Source organism: Ochlerotatus camptorhynchus, unplaced genomic scaffold (genome assembly GCF_037179485.1).
Source record: "Ochlerotatus camptorhynchus isolate MF236.1 unplaced genomic scaffold, CSIRO-AGI_Acam_v1.1 ptg000361l, whole genome shotgun sequence".
NCBI classification, from domain to species: domain Eukaryota; kingdom Metazoa; phylum Arthropoda; class Insecta; order Diptera; family Culicidae; genus Ochlerotatus; species Ochlerotatus camptorhynchus.
The window spans coordinates 10493696-10517288 of NW_027040849.1; the positions used below are offsets into that span (position 1 = coordinate 10493696).

General features: G+C 38.7%; 1 protein-coding gene across 2 annotated transcripts in view; it reads right to left on the minus strand.

Annotated features, from left to right (window-relative positions):
* LOC135709480 (putative sodium-coupled neutral amino acid transporter 11) overlaps positions 1–23593 on the minus strand; it is a 141955-nt gene that overhangs the window by 8292 nt on the left and 110070 nt on the right. For both annotated transcript variants that reach the window (XM_065231845.1, XM_065231844.1), the window contains 2 exons: positions 14075–14189; positions 8292–8547 (listed from right to left, as the gene is read on the minus strand). In XM_065231845.1, coding sequence (XP_065087917.1) covers positions 8292–8547; positions 14075–14189 — 371 coding nt within the window. The remainder of the gene's footprint in view (positions 1–8291; positions 8548–14074; positions 14190–23593) is intronic.

The following is a 23593-nucleotide window of genomic DNA, read 5'->3' on the forward strand; positions in this document are numbered from 1 at the left end:
CTATACAAGCAATTTTTTTGGCGTACCACGACAATTGTTAAACTAATTTTAATCTGTGAATATTGTGAGTACTTACACAACGGTTATTAAGGAGTCATTAAAAAGTGCTATAAACGCTTTTCACCGCTTGCTGTACAATGATTATTTAGGAGTCATAAAAGAGTGTAACAAACGCCTCTTAGGTTCAATCTCTAATACATTTCGAAGCAGCTGTTAGGAGGTGTCCACAAACGTTGTATTAGAGCTTTCACCAAAACAATAAAGCTTGAGTTTAAATATGTATCTATAAACGTTGTATAAAAGTTGCTTCTATCCGGTTGTTAAGGAGTCATTGAAAAGTGCTATAAACGCTTTTCACCGCTTGCTGTACAATGATTATTTAGGAGTCATAAAAGAGTGCAACAAACGCCTCTCAGGTTTACTATCTACTAAATTTCAAAGCAGCTGTCAAGAAGTGTCTACAAACGTTGTATAAGAGCTTTCACCAAAACAATAAAGCTTGACTTTAAATATGTATCTATAAACGTTGTATAAAAGTTGCTTCTATCCGGTTGTTAATGAGTCATTGAAAAGTGCTATAAACGATTTTCACCGCTTGTTGTACAATGATTATTTAGGAGTCATAAAAGAGTGCAACAAACGCCTCTCAGGTTTATTCTCTACTAAATTTCAAAGCAGCTGTCAAGAAGTGTCTACAAACGTTGTATAAGAGCTTTCACCAAAATAGTAAAGCTTGAGTGTAAATATGTATCTATAAACGTTGTATAAAAGTTGCTTCTACTTCTACATATAATGCTGTAGTTGAACAGATTCTCCAAACCAGTGTAAACAAGAGTTTTACAGAAGTTGTAATAAACAAATTGTACAGTTATTATTCAGCATGCAGTTGAATAAAATCACAATGGAAGCGTTTCTTCAACAAGAAATTGATTTTGGGTAAACGTTTTACTGAATACGTTAAACAACACCTTTGTGTTGCAGTTGTATAGATTCTCCAAACCAGTGTAAACAAGGGTTTTATAAAAGTTGTGGTGAACACATTGTGCAATTATTATTCAACATGCAGCTGAACAAAATCAAAACGAAAGCGTTTCTTCAACTGGAAATTGTTACTTGGGAACTGGAAGCCTTCGCTGAATGGTGCCATATTAATCGAATGTCGCTGAACGTGTCCAAATGTTCGGTTATTTCATTTGGCCGCAAGCAATCACTCTTCCATTTTAGCTATGCTTTGGGATGCGTGAATCTACAACGTGATTCGACAGTCAAGGACCTGGGGATTCTGGTTGATACAAAATTAACCTTCAAGGATCACGTCGTTGTGTCTAAAGCCTCATCGCAACTAGGATTTTTATTTCGCTTTGCAAAAAAAGTTCAAGGACGTTTACTGCCTAAAAGCTTTATACTGCTCAATTGTGCGCCCTATCTTGGAGCCTATCGTCTGGTCTCCTTATTAGGGGAAACGCTCCTATAGTTGCGGTACGTTAGAAGCGTTAGGTTCCTATAGTTGTGTATGGAGACTCAATACACAACTATAGGAACCTAACGCTTCTAACGTACCGCAACTATAGGAGCGTTTACCCTACCAGAATGAAATTCAACGCATCGAAGCTGTTCAGCGAAAATTCGTCCGGTTCGCTCTACGTCATCTTAGGTGGAGAGATCCATTCAACCTGCCCAGTTATGAAAGCCGTTGTCTACTTATAAATCTGGAATTACTAGCAGCAAGATGCAACGTGGCAAAAGCGTGCTTTGTTGGGGATCTTCTGCAAGGCAACATTGACAGTCCTACGCTTCTTAGTCTCTTGGACATCAACACACGTCGTCGCAATCTTCGGTCGCACTCGTTTATCACCATCCCTCCGACAAGAACTAATTATGGCTTACACGAACCTTTGCGAAGCATGTCCCGTGTATTCAACCGGTGTTATTATGTGTACGATTTCAACGTGTCACGAGAAACAAATAAGCGCAGTTTTAAACGAGTTTTATGTTAATTTATGTTATTCGTTAGTTTTGTATTTAGTTGTAGAACAAGTGTCATTAGGCAACCAAATAGTAGAAAAAAGCAAAATTGTAAGAGATCTAGGTGTAATCCTAGACTCCAAATTAATTTTTATAGAACATTATAATACTATCATTAGTAAAGCAAACAGAATGCTAGGCTTCATCAAAAGGTTCAGTCATAATTTCGAAGATCCATACACTATTAAGCTATTATATACCACATATGTAAGGCCAATTCTGGAATACTGCCACCTAGTATGGAATCCATACATTTCCATACACGAAGAACGCATAGAATCTGTCCAAAAACAATTCCTTTTATATGCTTTACGTAAATTGAATTGGACTGCATTTCGGGTACACGACGTTAGGCATACGGACGTTAGGCATACGGATGTTAGGCATACGGACGTTAGGCATACGGACGTTAGGCATAATGTACGATAGGCATAATGGACGTTGGGCATAATCTACCCGATGTATTCCAGAAGGATGATAAAGGGGACCGTCTATTGATTGCTGACTTCGGTGACAATAATGAAAGAACCTTAATTTTTGGAACTCATGAAAACTTGCGACGTCTTGGACAGGCAAAGTATTGCGTTACAGATGGTACGTTTACCACAGATCCTTGTTTGTTTCGGCAACTCGTCACTGTTCATGGAAGTATCGCTCCCTCACATCAGCAGACGGTTCCGCTAGTTTTCATTCTGATGACAACAAAAACAGAATCGTTGTATCGAAAAGTATGGCAGGAAATCCTGGAAGCAGCAGGTATGTTTTTTTGTTATTGAATGAAAAATCACAGAATTCACCATTCTTGATTTCATGAGCTGTTCTTTGAGGAAAACCTTTTCTTCTTTGACAATTGCAATATGTGTGTAAGAATATATTACAACAAATGTGTGATATTTTTTTATTTCTAGATGCGATTGATTTCAAGCTATAGTTCAAAACTTTGCTGAGTTTTCATTGCCAGATTACTTAACCGCTATCGCTACTAATCTTGGATCTAAGTTAATATGTAGCTACGTCACTTATGATATGATAAATCAAGGCCAACAATTGAAATGGCCTTAACTCAATTTTGTAAACAAACCTTGTAAGGCCATTTTCTCGCGAACCGAAGTCCGCAAAGACAAACCAACATAATGAACAGGAGTTTAGGCCTTTTCAATTGTTGTGCTTGAAATAATGGATTCCAAACTGTGTTTATTAAATAAACTATGTTCCTTTAACTTGTATCATTTTTTATTCAACGCTTAGCCTAATTTAAGCATTGCTTACCATGCTCGAAACAGGTTTATAGAGTTGCACAGCTGCAAGGTATTTTATGCCTAACGTCCATTATGCTTAACGTATATTATGCCTAACGTCCATTATGCCTAATGACTTTATGCCTAACGTCCATTATGCCTAACGTCCGTATGCCTAACGTCCGTATGCCTAACGTCCGTATGCCTAACGTCCGTATGCCTAACGTATTTATGCCTAATGGGGTACACTCCTGCATTTCCCTTACCATCTTATGAAGCGCGCTGCATGCTCATCAATATACAAACACTTAAGGAGCGTCGCCAATTTGCAATGCTTTTCTTCATCAACGACATTATTTTAATGCGCATAGATTCGGCAGAAATTCTTGCACAATTAAACTTTTACACACCTTGTCGATATCTTAGAACACGGAATTTATTTTCAGAAAAATCATACAGAACAAACTATGCAAAAAATAGCACAATCAATCGAATGATGCGCCTATATAATTTGCATTGCGGAACTATTGACATCACTATGTCCAAGCAGCAAATAAAAACTAAGCTAAAACAGAATACAATTAATGCATAGTATGTAAGTAAACATTGTAATAATTATTGTATGTGGTCTACACTGGCTTGACGAAATGGAAATAAATTATTGGGGTAAACATTTTACCTGTTGACTGATAAACAATAAACAATAAACAATAAACTGCTCTCTAGTGCGATCGATCTTGGAATTCAGCTCGGTAGTATGGTACCCGTATCAAGCAGTTTGGATAGCGAGGATTGAATCTGTTTAAAGGAAATTTGTTTGGTATGCCTTTCGTCACCTTCCTTGGAATGACCCTGTGAACCATCGTCAACTCCTGGGTCTTGAAACACTAGAACATAGGCGGACGGTTTGTCAGGCCGTTTTCGCAGCAAAAGTACTTATTGGTGATATCGACTCACCAGGAATCTTGGCTGAATTCGAAATCTACGCACCCGAACGAGTTCTTCGGTCGAGGAGTTTCCTGCATCTTGGACCTCGTGCTGCGAACTACAGCTTGCATGGCCCAATACGGTTCATGTCTGGGCGTTTCAACGAGTTTTACGAGTTTTTCGACTTCAACTGTGCAGCGGAAACCTTTCGTCACCGTATTCAACGCAGACTCCTGAGAAGGTAAGTAGCTGCCCATTTGATGTACACGTGAAGGATTGTGCTAGGGGAAATGTTGGCTTCGGCAATACCTTAACCTATTATAGTCAGGGGGTAAATAAAGTCCTAGAGTACTAAAATTTGGCCAATAGATGCTCTGAAACACAATGTATCCACATGCCAAAATTGAGCTCTCAAGGACTTTTTCTTTTTCTTTTTTTATACCACCGCGACCATAACTTTGATCTATTGTGGTGTATCCTCTTTTGATTTTGCTGTAACGCAATGGCAAGATGCTATTAATGCATGCCTTACGAAATGTACAACTTGATTGGGAGAAGCAGCCCAGATTTCCCAGGGTTCCATAAGCCCCTTATCTAGATATATACGTCGTTTGTGAAATAGTGCAACGCAGTCACACAGCAGATGTTTAGAGCTCTCACTCTCTAGTTTACAAAAACGGCATCTGTCTTCATCAACTTTTCCGATAAGTTTAAGGTGATATTTACTAGGACAGTGTCCTGTAATCAAACCAGTATATGTACTCAAATCGTGTTTCGATAAGGTCAGCAGTTTTTGTGTGTGCAAAGCGTTGGGCTCTAAGAAACGTTTTGATTGCCGGGCATTTAAGGTATTATTCCAGTTGCACTGTACCTTTATTCTTTCCCAGTTATTGAACTCCATTTTAAGAGCACAAAAAGATAATCCTAAAAATGGTTCAGGTCCAATAAATTGCATTGATGATCCCACTTTAGCCAATTGATCAGCTTTTTCATTCCCTTCGATTCCGCAATGACCAGGAACCCAGTATAGGTTAACCTTATTACAGTAGGAAAAATGCTGCAATAGCTTAGTGCATTCCCAAACCAGTTTTGAAGTGCAAGTTTTGGACTTTAGAGCATTCAACGCTGCTTGGCTATCTGAACAAATACATATGTTTGCATTTTTATAATTTCTTTTTAAGCAAATCGTGGCACATTCTAGGATGGCATATATTTCAGCATGAAATACTGTTGGCCATTTTCCCATCGGCACCGATAGGCTGATCCCAGGACCACTTATTCCAGCCCCAACCATTTTATCTTGTTTCGATCCATCCGTATAGAATACTATTGACCCAGGACGAAAAGATGGCCCTCCTGTATTCCAATCATAACGAGTCACTTCAGGAACTTTGAATTGGTGATTGAAGTTGTTACGCTTTAACATCCAGTCTTCATTCATTAAAATTAGTGGACTCATTTGAAACTCTTTCAAAATGCTCAGATGTCTAATAAGATCTCCATCAAAGAAATTCATGGACCGTTTGAGCCTCAGAGCACTTTTCATTGCATCCATTTGAATAAATTGATTTAAAGGAAGAATATTGAGTAGAGCATCTAATGCCTTCGAAGGAGTACTACGCATTGCTCCAGTAATGGAAAGAGTAGCAAGTCTTTGTCACTTGTTCAATTTAACTTGTGCCGTTTGTTGTCTGGTTTTCGGCCACCAGATTAGTGATGCATAAGTGATTCTGGGTTTAACAATAGCCGAGTAGATCCAATGTATCATCTTCGGCTTTAGACCCCATTTTTTACCAAATGATCTTTTACAGACCCAAAAAGCATATGCTGTTTTTTCTATTTGTTGTTTCATATGTCTGTTCCAGCAGAGTTTACTATCTAGGATTACTCCCAAATACTTAACTTCTGGCGACAGTGATAATTTAACATCTCCTAGTTTAAGATCAGTGGTAGAGACTCTACGTCTTTTAGTAAAGGGTAGAATTGATGTTTTCGTAGGATTTATGTTCAGTCCTTCTTGTGTGCACCATGATAGTGTGAATTTTAATGCTTTTTGCATTCTATCAAATACAATTTTATCAAATTTTCCGCGAACTATAATAACAATGTCGTCAGCAAATCCGATTACTTCAAATCCTTGATGCTTTAACTTTAAAAGAAGATCATCAACTACCAGAGACCACAGAAGTGGAGAAAGAACTCCTCCTTGAGGACAGCCTTTTACAGCTGTTACTTTTACTAGTGCATCTTCAAGATTAGCTGATATTTCTCTTTTGGATAGCATCTCCACAATCCATTTAATTATGTTTTCATTAAAGCCACGATTTCTCATGGCGTTTATCATTGACGAAAAAGACGCATTGTCAAATGCACCTTCAATATCCAGAAACGCTGCTAATAGGATTTCCTTTGCTGTGAAGGTATTTCCTATATTAGTAACTAGCATATGAAGAGCTGTTATGGTGGATTTGCCTGACTGATAGGTGAATTGGGCTCTACATAGTGGGTTACCATGAAGAACATCTGATTTGACATATTCATCTATAAGTTTTTCTATTAACTTCAAAAATATTGATGAAAGACTTATTGGTCTAAATGATTTCGGTGAAGTTTTGTCTTTTTTGTTTGCCTTAGGTATGAACACCACCCGGACTTGCCTCCATATTTTTGGTATGCACCCTAGAAGAAAGCTCGATTTGAAGAGCTTGATTAAAATAGGAATTATTAAAGTTTTGCACTTTTGGATATGTGCTGGAAAAATTCCATCTACACCTGGGGATTTGAATGGGCTGAAAGAGTCTATTGCCCATTAAATTCTAGAGTCTGTAAATAGAATGTTTGCTAGATTGACAGCCTCCTCGTTGAACACTACTAGTTCACAAGAGTTATTCATTCTAGTAGTACCATTTTGTTCTTCACATCTTAGAGATGTATCTTGTATGCAGTCAGTAGTAGGACTAGACCCTGGAAAATGAGAATGCATCATCATTTCCAAAGTTTCTGTTGCATTTATAGTAAAAGAGCCATCAGCTTTTTTAAGAGTTCCCAGGCCATTAGAATGGTCCTTTGAGAGAACTTTATGAAGCCTTGCAGTTTCAGGAGTGCTTTCTATGTTTTCACACATGTGCCTCCAGTCTTTTCGCTTGGATCTTCTTATTTCTCTGTTATACTCACTTAGAGCCTCTTTATACTGAGACCAGTTTGCTGTGCATTTGGCAAGGACTTTGTTTACCCCCTGACGATAATAGGTAAAGGTATTGCCGAAGTCGACATTTCCCCTACCTGTTTATTTTTTTGTTTCCGGTTCAACTGCATGAAGAGGACTTCTACCTGATTCACCGACAACTCTATGCCATAAGAGGATAACTTTTTTTATGCTATAGACTTGATTAATGTTCGTTGTAATTGTATTGTATTATTGTGAGTCATGTATTTCGAAAAGATATGGGGTTTTAACGCCTTTTCCCCATCAGGCTTCATTTAGACACGTTAAGTCCGATGAAGAAAAACAAATTAAATTCCTAAAAACAAATTAAATATGTGGAATGCTCTATATCTAATCCTACCCATGATCATTTTATTTATTTAAAAAATATTGCCGTATTTTTTTTTGGGCGACTTTAGCCTAATAGAAAATTGCTTAAAATGTGAGCTGGATGGTATGTAAAAAAATTAGTACATGCTGGATGGTATAATACTAGATAACTTCTTCGACATCACAAAATAAAGTCTTAAAATGCTCAAAGTCTGAATATTTACACACTTTATTCTCAAAAACAAAAGAAGCACTCCAAGCGAATACATTTTCCCATTCCATTTTTGCCCTCATCCACGGCGTGCCGAAGTGATCCCAATGGCGTTTCAATGCGTTTGTACGAAATTGAAACCCGGAGGCCGAGTTTGGAATCAAGAAGCGGTGTTGTATTTGTATCAAAATATGAGCAATTTGTGACAATTCAAAATCTCTACCCTGTCTTATTTTTAACATTTCAAAGAACCTTACCACCATTAGGTTTCACACAAAATGTCCCTTCAAACGCAGATTCACTTAACAAAAGAACAAAGGCACAGCACCTTAGAAAGTGCACCCACGATACTCACACGACAGCGTAATCGCCCGCCAGCAGTTTGTAGACCACGGCGAACAGGATAATCACGACGCACGCCAGGCTGAGGAAGCTCGCCTTTGCCAGCCGGGAGACGTTCTTGTACAGACAGAGCGGTATTATCACGAACACGGTCACGACCAGCACCACGCCGAACCGCACCGCCCCCATCGAGTTGCCCCAGGAGGGCACCAGTCGCACCAGCACCTTGGAGAGTGTGTCGCCGACGACCACGTTGTAGGATATCATCGCTGGATGCGGATGGGGAGAGACAGAAAAGTGTTAGGCATTATCGTACGGGAGAGGGTGCATGAGCGCGTGAATGTGTGTATGTGTGTGTGTCCGGGAGAATTGGCTTTTGTGTGGTTTGACATGGCTGGCGATGTTGGAGACACTCCACGGGGGGGCTCTCAGCTTCTGTTGATGGTGGGATCAATGAAAAGCATCTGAATGTGAAGTGTGTGTTAAACATGCTGAACGGGATGGGCATTTTCCAGGAATATGACAGATAAACCATCCTGTATGAGTATGTATTTAATTGTGTAAAGGATGAAGATAGTCAGGAGATGCGCGATAACAAACCAATGGTGAACGACATGATGAAAGTTGGAATTGAATTTAATTATGCTGGATCGTAACACTTTAATCTAGTTATGAGATGATGCTTTCATATTTCTTTGATGGCTTTGTAGGAGATGGTATACGAAAAAAGTTGAGAGTCAGCTGTAATAAAGTTTAGCTATGTAGTTGTGAAATAATAGTGCTTGGAGCCGTAGGAGCATCACTGAAGGATAAGCTACAGGAACGTATAATGCCTACTATAAAACGGAGAATATTTGATCAGCAGTGTGTTAAACGTTTTACTCCTACATCACACAAGTAATCAAAAGCAGAATCAAATGTATGTATGAGGGTACCAACGAAAACGTTCATCTTTAATTTCAAAATTCATATGCAAAATGTTTATTGCCTTGAAAAAAGACATGGTGCAAAATTTTAGCTCAATCGGACATGATTTAGGGGTGGTAAAAAATCACTTGGCAGCTAGGTAATATTACCATTAAGGTGGTTCAAAATATCAATTTTGCTCCTGTAATCGACTGTTACAAATTGTTAGTATTTTTATATGTGCTTTTATTTTGTGTACAGTCACGTCTCTAGAGTTAAGTGGTGTTGGATTAAATTTAGGGTTAGTAGTAGGGCTAGTAACTGTTAGTAAAAATGTACCTATTGTCTATTGGCTAGTAAATGTTAGTAAAAATGTACCTTGTGTCTATTAAAAATGTTATAGGTTAGTAGAATTTGAATTTTATACAAAATAAGTGGGGTGAATCGCATGCAAGCCAGTGGGTACAACAACTAAATGATAGAAGAGTAGACCAGCAGGCGAAGTGGGTCAAAATTTACAAAGGTGGTGATAACAAACCCCCCCCCCCCAACCTTACAGACAGCAACAAAGAAGCTACAACGGGGTTGATGAGAATAAGGAGGAGCGCCATTGCTCAGAAAGTTACAGGCGTTCGAGTGCACAAGAGCCATATTTTAAAGTGTCCTTTACATTGTTAAGTGAGTGGTATCCAGCGAAAAAGGGAGAAAACGGCGGATTCGTCAGGTACGCTAATGACCTATCCTACGCTTAAAAACTAACTAAATCTAGTTCACTACTAATGACTAGAAGATTAGTACGGCTTCTCTAATACCTCCCATTACCTTCACAGGACCTTTTTGTATTGTGTAAATTCGACTGAAAGTCGCCATTTTGTCTGGTGAGAAGCTCTACCAGGTGCACACGATTCGGCGTAGTAGACCTCGGTTTGCTACGTCTAACCGCAAAGGACCAATCCAACCTCTGGGTCAGCCGCCCGTAAGGAGGCTTTTCAAGCTCGGGGGCGAAACCCCTAAACGTAAAGGAGCCTTCCCCCTCTTGACACGGTCACTCTGGTATCGTCCTGGGCCGTGTCAATCTCCGTCAACAAGGGAGGACGCCTGAAAGGCTTACACAACCACATACCATCGACAAACCCCGCCAAACCATCGTGCGGTAATAGTAATTACCCACTGTTTGGGAATCAGCTTGCCAGCTCGTCGTCAGCAGCAGTAGCAGCAGCAGCGAGCGCTCGCAGGACGCCAGAATAAGCAGTGGTACGTACCGAAGAACGAAGTTAATTTTATCCACACCCACAATTAGAAAAATAAAAACCCTCACAGTCAAAGTTAATTCTTAAATCAATAAATTCACACTACACAGTATTTCTAGTCAGGTGACCGTACGCTGCACATTTTGTCCGCGAAGTTCCTCGAGATTACCAAGTAGTAAGCCGATCCTGAGACCCAGTTCGAGGGGTCTCTTGCTACTGAACTTGCCGGGAAAAACGAACAGTTACACTCCACCAAGCTCATTCGATTCTAAATAAGGTCCTGGAAATTTTCCCAAAATTAGCGCTCATGTGGTTGCGATCTCACACACTAATCCAGTAAGTAAAGTTTAGATGTGTTTTTGAATTGAGAACTGTTCCGGTAAAAGATTAAAATTCAGTGGGAAATTCAAAAATTAGAAAATTTATTCCGAACTTGTGCAGCATTTAATGATATAAAATAAAATTTGACAATTTTATTGATGCCTTAAGGATAACACTTCTTTGATTTTTTTCCTACTTTTTAGCAATTCCAAAACCCAGTAAAACATACTGACTCCTGTGAAATAATCTAAGGGTGGTTACTAGACTGATGCAATATTTGAAATTTTCGCTCCACAGTGTTCAAACGGTTTCAAATCGGGTTCTGATTAGCATCCGAAAGTTTAAACTCATCACTCACAAATCATTTGAAGTTTATATGGAAATTACTATGGGAAAACCAAATTTTTTGTTCATTGTCTTCTAGCCTTTTAACATATTGTACTGTTAAAAAGTTCTATTGCTATTCTTATGGTACAACTTGGCAGAAAATCTATTTTCAGCCAAACGTCAAATTAATTAGTTATTAATTGTTTAAGAGATTGATAATCTTATGGCAAGATTAAGCAACTGTATTGTGGGCAACACTGTATTCTGCAGTGTGACATAGTAGCCATGATTGTTGTGCTCTATTCTACGCGCCATAAGCACCAATGTTGCCTGCTGAACAGTTGATTGAGCATAATCATAAGACATCAGTGACTTGAATAATTAATAATTATAATTGTTCCTTACATTTGATCGAAAAGTGGTCTTCAACAAAGTTCAGCTATCATTTTCTAAAGTAGAGTGAACTGGTGAATTTTGAGATAGATATGAACCGAAATTATGGTTTCTCCATAGTAATTTCCATATAAACTTCAAATGGTTTGTGCCAAGTCAGGTTCTTACTAAAGGTGTTCAAATTTTGGGAGGGTAATCAGGAGCCAATTTGGAACCGTTTGAGCACTGTGGAGCGAAATTTTCACATTTTGCATCAGTCTAGTGGATACTGTACTGGCCCTTTGTAGCTTATATAGGAATAACTATGGAAAATGTGAACTTTTAGTAGCTAACCACCGGCGCTGCTAATTGATAATTTTCCGGTGATTCCGGATATTCAGAGGACTGCTTTCTGGCCACCCGGTAGCAGAATCGATATGGTGATGGCATATTCCTCTATGTAGATTATTGTATCCAATTTTGAAAAAGTCACGGATGTCTACGTCTATTGGTCAGGGATTGACCATTATCCCGGAGAATCCGAATTTCCACAGAGCCACCTCTCACGGTTTTTTTTCGATCCAATCACAAGTGCAATTGGTTCACTGTCTGTTTCGTTCGAAAGTAGATAATCATACCTCAAAGTCATAAGGGCAAAATCTTAAAATTTGGTTTTTCCGTTCCTGCTGGTACAATCGGGTTTTCATTATTCTTAATGAAAGAGATAGCCATACCTTTCGAATGGTGGCTGAATCATTACAATTCTAGACTAGTATATGAAAGGGGCGGAAGAGCCAAAATATAAACAAACCATATTTTAACTCATATAGAGAGAAAAGTTCACAAACTACTCGATGAACACGAAAAAGTAGAAGAAAATATCATTTCAAATCACCAAAAACGTTTCCTTTGACGTATTTCCAAAACGATTTTTAACTCTATGACACATGTGTTACGTCTTGCCCCAAAACAACGAATTATTATTTTTTTTAACTCTTTGCTTGTTCTAAATTCAAAATAAATTACTTTTCATTTTAACCTAGGTGCTCCAGTTACTACAGTAACTTACCAGCCTTATTTGTTATGATGTATATCTAAGTGTTTTACATTGTTCCTGCCTTGGCAATTCAGTATTTTAAACAGGTTTTCTTGAACCTGCATTTGTCAGAATAACAATTGAATTCTTAAAACTAAAAACCAAAAACTAAAACTTAATCTTATCTAAGTATAAAAGGATTGCAATTGAGAATTGCAACGATTTTTGCCAGAAATTATTAATTATTTTGTTGGACATTTGTTCTAAAGTCTCAAAATTTGAAATTCTATGTACCTAGGAAGTACTGTACCAGGGAGGCAACTTCAAAATCATCTTCAGAACTTTGTTCTGAATCCTTTGAAGTGCTTTTTTCCCGGTACTGCAACAACTAGACCATATTGGCACAGCGTAAAACATGGCCTCCAGATTTGTACGTATAGTTGAATTCTTTGCACCTTATACGATTTATTTTTACCGAATAAAGATTCACATGACAGAGTAACAATTCAGTAATGTGAACACAATTGATGGCTGGGTTGACTATTGGAAAAAAAAGATATCGTTAAATCATGAAATGCGTCCGATATCATTGATATACATGATAAATAAAATAAGCTCTAATACACAAGGATGACCTGAGGCGTACAAAGGTTATTCTTCATGTGACTAGAAACAGAATAGTTTTTTTTGCAGACATTTTTTAATTCTGAAAACCGTGATATAAGCGAAACATTTTTCGTAATAAAACCGAGAGTGATATAAATGAAGTATAAAAAAAACGAACCGTGATAAAACCTATGTTTCACAGTAATGATATATTTAATATTATATGAGTTGTCACCGGTGGGTGGATTAATCAGCTTTAATTAAAAACTTACCCATAAAACAGCATTTTGTTGATGATTGACAGAGCTTTAAAGGTCCTTAACGTTCATAACAAACAAACTTAGTAAACTTTTAGAATCCCAACTAAAGGCTACCTTACTGATGAAAATCGGTTATACTTTGCATTTTCCCATGCAGATCAACAACGTTGAACTTTTTTTCCACCTCCGTGCTTTAAGAGCGAAAACATTTCCCTCCTCACAACGAGTGAGAGCATGATCTGAAATAACCTTAAACTTTGAAACAACACACACACACACACACGAACCCAAAGGCGAAGAATGATCAGAACTGCGAGTTAATGAATAAAATATTTGGATCTGCAACAAAAAAGCACAATTTTCCTGCGGCCTCCGGCAGAGCGCTGGTGGCGGCGGCTGTCTTCTGATAAAGAGACAAGATATATCGCACTGCCAGCGAAGCAAATGTCTTTACGGTAACGGTGGGTGTGGCGTGGGTGACTGAACGAAAGCATAATTTTGTGATGATTTCCATGTGATGGAATTGGAGTGGATGGCGGCGTGACGTATGATTGAAAAATGAGGTGCATATTTTTCCGAGTGTATGTGTTTATGAGCGGTGAAGAAGCGCGTCATTGCTGGTAGAAAACTTTCACCGCCTTGCATCCCGCGCTTAGCTGTCTCGAGGTGGAAAAGTTTGAAACTGGATGTGCATGTGTTTGTGGGTAATTTTACCTACCTAGGAATGGATACATGAACTGCAACAACGATAGCAGGTAGTAGCCAGCCTTGCCGTAGGCAGCCTCCATGACGCCAGGGTAGCTGAATCTTCCACTGAGGTGGCCACATCGCACCTGGAGAGTAGAAAACAGAAAATATGGAGAAAATGTATGACCCCATCGAGGACGGGAAAGCTTGGTGCACGAAAATAGGTCAGTTTTGAAATTTCCCGCTACTCGTGTCAAACTTCAATAACATCGAAACGCTTCTTCCCTGTCCTCGGAACATTCACATCAATTCATTTAATGAAAAGTCGAGCACAAATGGCAAATAAACTCTCAAACGGTCCGAGCCATCCGCAATGAGAATTTAATTTGCGTTGATTAAATGTCTGAACGGATTTGACGAGGGAATCATTGGAGAACGAGAGAAGGCGACGTTCATTCACGCAGGTGTGATGTGGTGGCACGTACAACGACGGTACCCAACAGGTGAGTGGGTATTAAATATGCAAGAACCGTTCTGTCGACACATACCCTTCCGTTGTGCGACCGTCCTCTCTCCCTCTCTATCGTTCGGCAGGACCTAATGGGTAACATTTTATATGGGTGGCATGTTTAGTTGTTTGGTCTTTAATCCTTGTAGGTGTATTGTTTTTGTTCTACTTTGGACCATGTAGCAATTTATTCTGCCACGTGGGAAAAAAGCAATTTGTAAATCCAATCTGTTGTTGCTTTTGAAATTGTTGGATGATGTAGGAAGTTCAATTTTGTGAAAAGGTATGTCCGAATTGGACATTTTATATTAGGGAATTAGGATAGGTGCTTCTGTTTTTGCTGAAAGCGTAAATGAGTTACATGCCAACAATATGATTTCAAAGGCCGATTTTTTTTTTTCGGAACAATACCCTCTAGAGCAGTTTATCAAAAGTTTCTGTTCGACGATAGCATCCTCCACTTATCGGTGCTGTTGATTCACTTGGATGAGTTTCGGCATAAACCGGACAGTGAATTAAATGTTTATTTATAAAGCAGAGATCCTTCTTATAGCATTCATTCATAACGCGTAAGCATTCATGATTTTTCATATATAAATCAATAAATGATCTATAAAAAATGATAAACGCTCCTTAAAAAACATTTAAATGATCCATAAAACTCCGGTGAAAAGCCCTAAAAAAGTGTGAATGATCCATAAAAAATGTTTTTATGATCCATATTTTATGTAAATTTTAACGACGCAATTGTAAAAATTTACCGCTTCATTTGTAAAAGATCAGCATTGAAAATATACGAATCACCCAAGGGGAGCATCACATCTAAATCGCAATTCTAGATGCTCGAAAAATCTCACACTAGCGCATCAATCTTCGAAAAATCTTCTTTATTTCTCGCATCTACTTGCATCGTACATAATATTTTTGCAAGAAATCTTCAGAATCGCCATCAACCTTAATTCTATCTACTCAGCGTGCACGCAGCTAGCCACAGCAAAACACAAACCTTCCTGCATCGTAGATAGAGTCACCCTCCTCGGAATTACCCATAAACATATTGCAAATGATGGGGCCTCCCTTAGCTCAGTCGGTAAAGGCGCAGCTACAAAGCAAGACCATGCTGGAGGTGGCTGGGTTCGATTCCCGGTCCGGTCTAGGAATTTTTCGGGTTGGAAAATTTCTCGACTTCCCTGGGCATAGAAGTATGATTGGACTTGCCACACAATAATACCAATGTAAAAATGGTACAGGCATCGAAAGCTCTCAACTTTGATAACTTTGGAAGTGCATCTAGAACACTAAGTTGAGAGCTCGCAATAAGCTAATATGCAATATGCAATAAGCTTGAAATGCGAAGAAGAAGAAGAATGTTGCAAATGATCCATAGAACTTTTATCAATGAACCATAAACTAATGAAATTGATCCATAGAAAATAAAGATTTCGCACTCAAAAAATATAGGAATGATCAAAAAAAAAAATGGGATTCAATCAAATTTAAATGTTTTCACTGTTGCAAAATTTCGAATTACAGGGTGAGTGGGTAAATGGACCGAATGTTAAGAATGAACTCAGAAATTATCACAATTAGTGAAAATAGAACTCATCTGCAATCCCATTCCGTATAGGACTTTTAAGATTTCAGGCAAAGATTTTTTTTTAGAAAATCACAAGAGACAATTTTCAAGATGTTGAGGCTAAACCAGTTTATCACATTACTAAATTTTGACGAAATTTCAGACTTTAAAAATTCTCAAATAATAAAAAAATGTAAGACATCAGTGGAAAAAAAAACATGCCTCTTGGACTAAAATTAAATTTAAGTACACTTAACACTTAACTTTTGAAAAAATGTCTAAAGAATTTTTATCAGAATGCCAAATGAGTTTTGGGGAGAATTTTAGTCCTCTGCAATTCTCTCTCCCTTTGTACTAGAGAGTCTCTGGGAATAATCCTAAAGGAGTTCAGAGGACAATCCCAAAGGAATGTGAAAATAAGTTGCAGGTAATTTTGAGAAGCATTTCAGCAAAACTATGGGTGGATCCCATGAAAGCTCAGAAGAAACTTTTTTTAAGATAATGAACAATGATTAATGATTTTTAAGAAACTCTGAAGGATTTCAGTTTGCATTCTAAAGGAATTCTGGAGGAGAAGTCAAAGTAAATTAGGGTTAAAACTACAAACTTAATTTTGATATGAAAACAATTCTGATACTACTCCTAATGATCAGTTAGGGCATAGAAAATCGCTGGAATGTTAATCAATCATTCAATTAATAAAATATAATTCCAAGGAGAATTCCCAGTGGATATCGATAATAATTCCATGAGAATCTAATGCTGAATATAACTGAAAAAAAAACGTTGTAACAGTCACCCTTTTTGTAAATATGTACAAATAACTACCTTATTAGAACATATAATTGAATTGAATAATTACTATCGAACATCACATGAAATTACACCTGTGTCATTAAATATACAAAATACTCTCGATGTTATTTCGAAACTTTTAGTTTGCCGCCTTGCGCGCGCATCATACCATAAAACTGCGCCAATGCTTAGGCCAGCTCATAGCATGGGCATTTCAAATACTTGTTCCGCTGTAGGGGAGTAGAAGTGCACTCGTTAAAGTACTCTCCCGTTTTGCTCGGGATCGGGACTAAAGCCGAAGGTCAAGTTTATAGGACGGCCTTGAGGAATGGGGCGGGGAATGTGATGGTCGCCTTGATGAGTACTGGTGGGAGCGAGAGGTCGCAGTCAGAAAGATGACATGGAAACCCAACCCGAATTCTTCGTTCGAGGACGCGAGTTTTCCCAGGCTCCTATCTGAGGACCAAAACAGTTTCTCGTTCACTTTGCCTGGACTGGTGAAACGTGTCAGAAGTGATCGTAGTCGCGTATAACCAAAAAGTGATTAGACTGACCCTTTGTAGTTTCCTCAGTGTTCTTTAACTTTTCTGATCGTTACAGCTTAGCTTGTGTTAGCCTTTCCCAAAAGAAAATCAAAATCCGTTTACCGTAGTGAAATCGGTGCAGCGAGAAAGCGAACAGAAAGGTATGAAAGTCGTGCGTGGGAAGGTAGCGTTTCTCTCTAAACCTTTTCATCGAACAGCCGTTCGACGGTTTATTTCTCGGGTTTAGGAAAGCTACGTTTCGTGGACACTTCCGGAGACCAGGCAAGCGTTGCTGGCCATTGTCATCGTGTGGCCAAGGAGGGCTGCTCCATCAACATCGCGCCGGTCCGGAGCGAATCATCCGTCGGTAAAGCATCCGAATCCGACCACGTGACCGGAATCGTGACCGTTCGAGAGTCAGTTGACCGAACGCGCTCTGGTAGGTGGATTCACCATCGGCCTGTCGAACACGAGGTTGAACCGCCAAGCCAAACCAACAAAGAACACCACCCAACAATAGCTAGCTGAGCCAGCTCACGCAACAAAAGCGACACCCGTCGTTTCCCAGACAACCAGAAGTCGTAAAACAATGTACAGACAGTATCGTAAATAACTACTGTTTAAGTCAATATCGCATATAAGTATAACATACATCGCATTATGTTTAAGTAAAATCGTATAGAATGCGAGTTTAAGTAAAATCGACTTATATGCGATGAATCATTTTTCCATCGTACTATATCACAAATTAAATCGGATTACATCGTGAGGCTTTTCAAATTGAATTTGTTATTACAGATTAAATCGTATATAATGTCAAATCAACTCGTTTAAAAAGAAATTAAAATTTGCCACGTATATGGCCTCCACTTTTGCAGGCATAGGCCCTTTTTTTGCATTCTATACGATTTGTTTGTTTGTATATATCTTTGTATATCACAGAAACAAGTTTGAATATACGTGCATTCTGGTTGTCTGGGTTGTTCTCGCCGGTTGCAAAGCATGGACATCGCACCGACAAACCCCATGTAAGCTGAGTCATCGCGCGCGACAATAGTGACAACCGTCGCTCTTTCTCGCCGGTTGCGAAGGATTTTAATCGCACCGGCCACCGCATGTAAGAACGAGACCGTGAGTACAACCCACTAAATGTTTTCCATGTGCACATGTGACGTCGGGAGGGAAGAACGCTCTGGTTAGAGAGAACGCACGCTGTATGTAGGGAAGTCTAGGCCTAGAATAGTATCGTCTTAATAAATAAATTGTGTTACCATGAGTTAGAACTCGATGTTTCAAAGTGTTCGGAGAAACCCTACCTGTGTTAGCGTTATTGATGTTGAAGTTCACCTGAGGAATCTCCTTTTGCGCTCGTTCGTTGAATTAGTCTTGTTCCATTCATTTTAATGAATGGTCGTTACCCCTTCTGTGACGGAATCGCCATCTCGAGGATCGTGGAGGAAACTAGTGATGAGAAGCTTTAATTGGGTAAAAGCTTCCTTTCGTGCGGAGAGTTAGGGTAGAGTGAGTAATGTCTGCTTACTGATTCGGACATCTAGTAAGTCGGACGCTAGGAAAGTTGAGGGGAGTTGGATCGTTCTGCAAACCGTTCGTCAGGGCCTTCTTATGGCCTTTTCTTTGGCGAGTCTCATCCCGGGCAATTGATATCCTAGCGAGTAGTCCTCTAACGAGGTGGCGCTTAAGCTACTCCCTTACTGTGAACGATCGAGCTCACCCCACATTTGTAGTTTTCTGGGCTCATTGAGGTTTCAGTAGAACCGCAACGGCACTTCTTTGAATGGAATACCGTGCGGCTACAACGTATCCGAATTTCAAACTGAACATAGTTTTAAGGAAATTTCTACGAGAATTCATAAGGAATTTGAAAGAATTTGAAGAGATTTCCGAAAGGGTTTTAAAAAGGAGTTTTCACAGTGAGAGTGAATTTAGGCTATTGTTTCCTTAACATTCTGAGTAGCGTTTCAGAAGATTCTGATATCTAACAACATTTAACATCGACCAAAGGTTGTCGCATCACCCTAACGAATTGACGCACGACTCCGTCGACAACCTGGCGATGATGTCGAGGACTATGACTGTTATGGCGAAACAGGCGTATTCTGCGGCTCAGACCTTTACCGACGCACCTCTGCCTGCCAATGGTTGAACAAAAAACGGCCCACAGTTATCCAGTCCCGTATCTTCGAATACCTTCGCTGTAGTGACACGGCTTGATGGTAGTGGAGCTATGGACTGCACTTGCTTGCAAAAACGTACACAAGTCACGCAGTGGTGGACTGTCCTTCGAGCTAGATCTCTACCGCGTATTTTCCTAGAAGCGCTGACGGAGTGTTGCCAGAAGATGTGTGGGTCTTGCATGCACAGTTTGGTGGTTGTGGCATACGTGCGCATTTCATCGATACGTCAAATGACGGTGCGATGTTAAATGTCTGTGCTAATTTGGCAACACTGATGCCAGGATAAATATGTCAGAAATATACAGAACCAGTTCAGTTGACTCTGGAAGTCTAAACGAATATCAAGTCATTTTAAACTCCATTAGCATCTGAAGAAGTCCGCCTAGTGAAATCGGTCTACTCTCGGTCCGCCCAGTGATTGCCGTTTGGTGAAACACGGACATAAAAGTGGTGAACAGAGTTGGCGATCAATCTTGAAAGGTGGGTGTCTACCGGTAATATAATCGGGAAGCGACTGTCGAAGGAGTCAGGTGATTGCGCTAGCCGTCCATTCAATCGTAGAAGACCGCTGTCATTGACCCATACATCAAGATCTTTTAAGGGTGATTTGAAGACAGCCCCCGCAGAGCTAACCGTTCTCGAAGGCTGTTGCTTGAGTAACACGGATGAATGATTTCAAAGCATTGTCGTATTAGATTGGAGTGATCGGTCCATCATTATTACGAGGAACACTCGGCAATCCAGGCCACTATAGTACATCGTGCTTGATGTCATACGGTTGTATTCCACGAGATATACGATCGGCGGGATTTTCTAAAGTTGTAGCGTGCCGCCACTGGAACCCTCAGGTGAGTTTATGGATATCCGCTACTCGGTTGGACACGAATATCTTCCAGGACGACGGTTGAGAACTTATTCTGTGTAAAAAAAAAATCGACGAATCTGACCAGAAAGTTACCGTAGAGTAGAACTTGGTTGTGCCACGGATGGTGACAGCCAACTGACTTCCCAGTACGGCAGCACAGAGTTCCAACCGTGGGATAGAATAACAAGCCATTTGCTCATTGCAAAATCACTTCTCTCCAGAAATTTTGTGATAATCGGATAAAAACTCGAATTTTGAGAATGAATTTTGTGTGTGCGGATTTTAAACGGTACACCCTTTAAACGAACAAGCCATTTGCTCATTGCAAAATCACTTCTCTCCAGTATGAGAGAAGTGATTTTGCAAAGAGAAAATGGCTTGTTCGTTTAAAGGGTGTACCGTTTAAAATCCGCACACACAAAATTCATTCTCAAAATTCGAGTTTTTATCCGATTATCACAAAATTTCCGGGGAGTAAAAAGAAACAAATAATATTAGTTTGGCATCATGCATTAAATGTATTTCACCTATATATCCAAATGCGCGAACTTTGACCTTAAGTTCAGCCATAAGGTTTTACACGACCTCAGAATCGACAGTAATACTTTCTACATCCTTCACTACTTTAGTTTGTTTTAGAAGGTGCTCCTTCAAGAGATGAACTAGCCTATGGCTAAAAATCCCTTAAATTAAGGAAAAAAAAGGTGCTCCTTCATAATGGCCCAGTATTTTCTATTGGGCGCAGTTCCGGAGTGTTTGGAGGGTTCAGATCTTTCGGCACGAAATCGACATCATTCGCCTTATACCACTCTAGCACGTCCTTCGTGTAGTGGCATAATGCAGGGCTGGTAGCGAGTCATTTTTTAGTGACTTAGTCTCTTTTTTTCTAGCCAGTCATCGAGAGTCTCTTTTTTTAAGGCCAAGTCAGTAAAGTCACTATTTCTTGTAATCAGTCACTATTTTCAACTTTTTTAGCGTGAATTTATTTCAAGATTGATCATTCTTTGCTTTAGGCGTTTAATCGTCTTTCTCTATCTAAAGGGTGTCTATTCATTTTTCTACATAAAATTTTCTGACTTTTCCAGGTTTTCCCAGTATTTTAACGGATAAATTCCAGGTTTATAATAAAGCTAAATTTTGAAATGCGTTAAAAATATTCTTTTTTTTTGTAGATCAAAAACAACAGCAATTTACCCAAACGTTTTTAAGACATGTCAATCAGTTTTAAAGAAACAGCTTTTCAATCAAATCCATTGATTGTTGAAGTTTATCAGTTACTTAATTTCTCACTTAATAAAGTTGTTAAAAACTTACCCAATTTGAGTAATTCCAAGATCTTAAATTATTCAATATCTTGAAGTTTCGTATTGCATGTACAAAATCAAGATATTGAAAAAAATTCAAAGTGCCAGAATCAAGGAAAAAAAATAACTGATTTATTTCAAGTTCGTAGGAAATTTGGCGAATTAATGAGTAATGAAAAGAAATGATGAGCATTTCAGTGAAGCTCCATAAACAAACTGCGGGAACATAAGGGAAGTTAATACGCTGAAAATATGGGGAACTTACTGGAAGTTCCTTGAATTTCAGAGAACTTCACAGGTGTCAAGCAAGCTTGATAAATATAGAAAACATTAGGGGTATGGTGCAATTTTTTAAGAAGTTCTAAGTACCTCAGAAAAGCTAGATCTAGAGATTTTTTTTTTGGGGAATTTCAGACCTTAAGACCAGTTTTCGTAGCTTTAGTCCAGACTTTTGGAGCAGTTTGAATATCTATAATCGTTCATTTAGAAACATTCAGGACAGTTCCATGATACGCTGAAAAAAAAATCGAGAACTCTTAAGATGTTTCGAGAATTTCAGGGAAGTACAGAGTCCTTCAGAGAATTTATGAAAACTTCAGAAATATTTCAGAAACTTCAAAGAAGTTCAGAGAATTTCAGGGAAATTTAAAGGTTTTTACGGGAATTCCATTCATTTCCGAGCAGCAGAACCGAGATCTTGAATAGAATTGAAAGTTTTAGGGAAGCTTCGAGAACATCAAGACAGATTATGGAATCATTGGGCAGTTCAAACAATTTCAAGGAAATTGTAAAAACCTTAAAGAAGTTGCGAGAAACTCAGGGAATTATGAATATATATCAAAAAACTTCAGGTAACCACTGATAAGTTCAGGGAAAATTAGGGACCGTTTATAATGGTTTGAATACTTAAGGAAAATTGTCAAAACTTCAAGGCAAATAATAGAATTTCAGTAAAGTTGCGGGTTCTTAAAAAATACTGAAAATTCAGGGCAGCCTAGAGAACTTTAAGGAAATTCAATAATCGTTTAGGCAGTTTAAATACCACCAGGAAAGTCTAGACTATTGAAGAAGTTTTAAATAAGTGTCGATAATTTAAGGGAAGTGAACTTCAAAAAAATCTTGAGAACTTCAATGAAAATCGTAGAACTAAATTAATTATTTCGTTTTAATTCGATGAAAATTGCGGTAGCACAAAAGTTCCAGAAATTTAGAAAGACTGTGGTCTTCACAAACATTTCGAAAACTTTATAGAAATCTATGGAGCTTAAGGAGAGATCCGCGAACTTCAGGATTTTTTTTAAGAACATTGGGGAGACCAGTTCCTCTAGTTTCAGAAAATTAGTGGAAAGTTTAAGCAGTCCCCAAATTTTCAGATAACTTCAGAAACGTTAAAAAGTTAATTGAGGTCTTCGCTTGCGTTCAGAAGCTCACTGAAGCTTAAACATTTTTAGGGCGGTTCAATTAAATTCAGCGCAATACAACAAGATTCATGAGAACTGTTAAAACTTTAGAGAAGTTTTGAGAATTTCAGAAAAGAACAAAGAACCTCAGAGCAGTTCCGTTAACATTAGAGAAGTCACATAAATTTTAAAGAAGTTTAGAGAACTTCAGCGAATTGTCAAACGTTAAGAGCAGATCCATAATCATTGAAAAGAATTAGGAAAATTTAGGAAGTCCTAAAAAGTTCAGGGAAGTTTAAGAATTGGATGAGAAGTATTGTGAGTCTCAGGCTAGTTTCTCAAACTACAAAAGAACTTCAAGGCAGTTTCATTAGCTTTAGGAA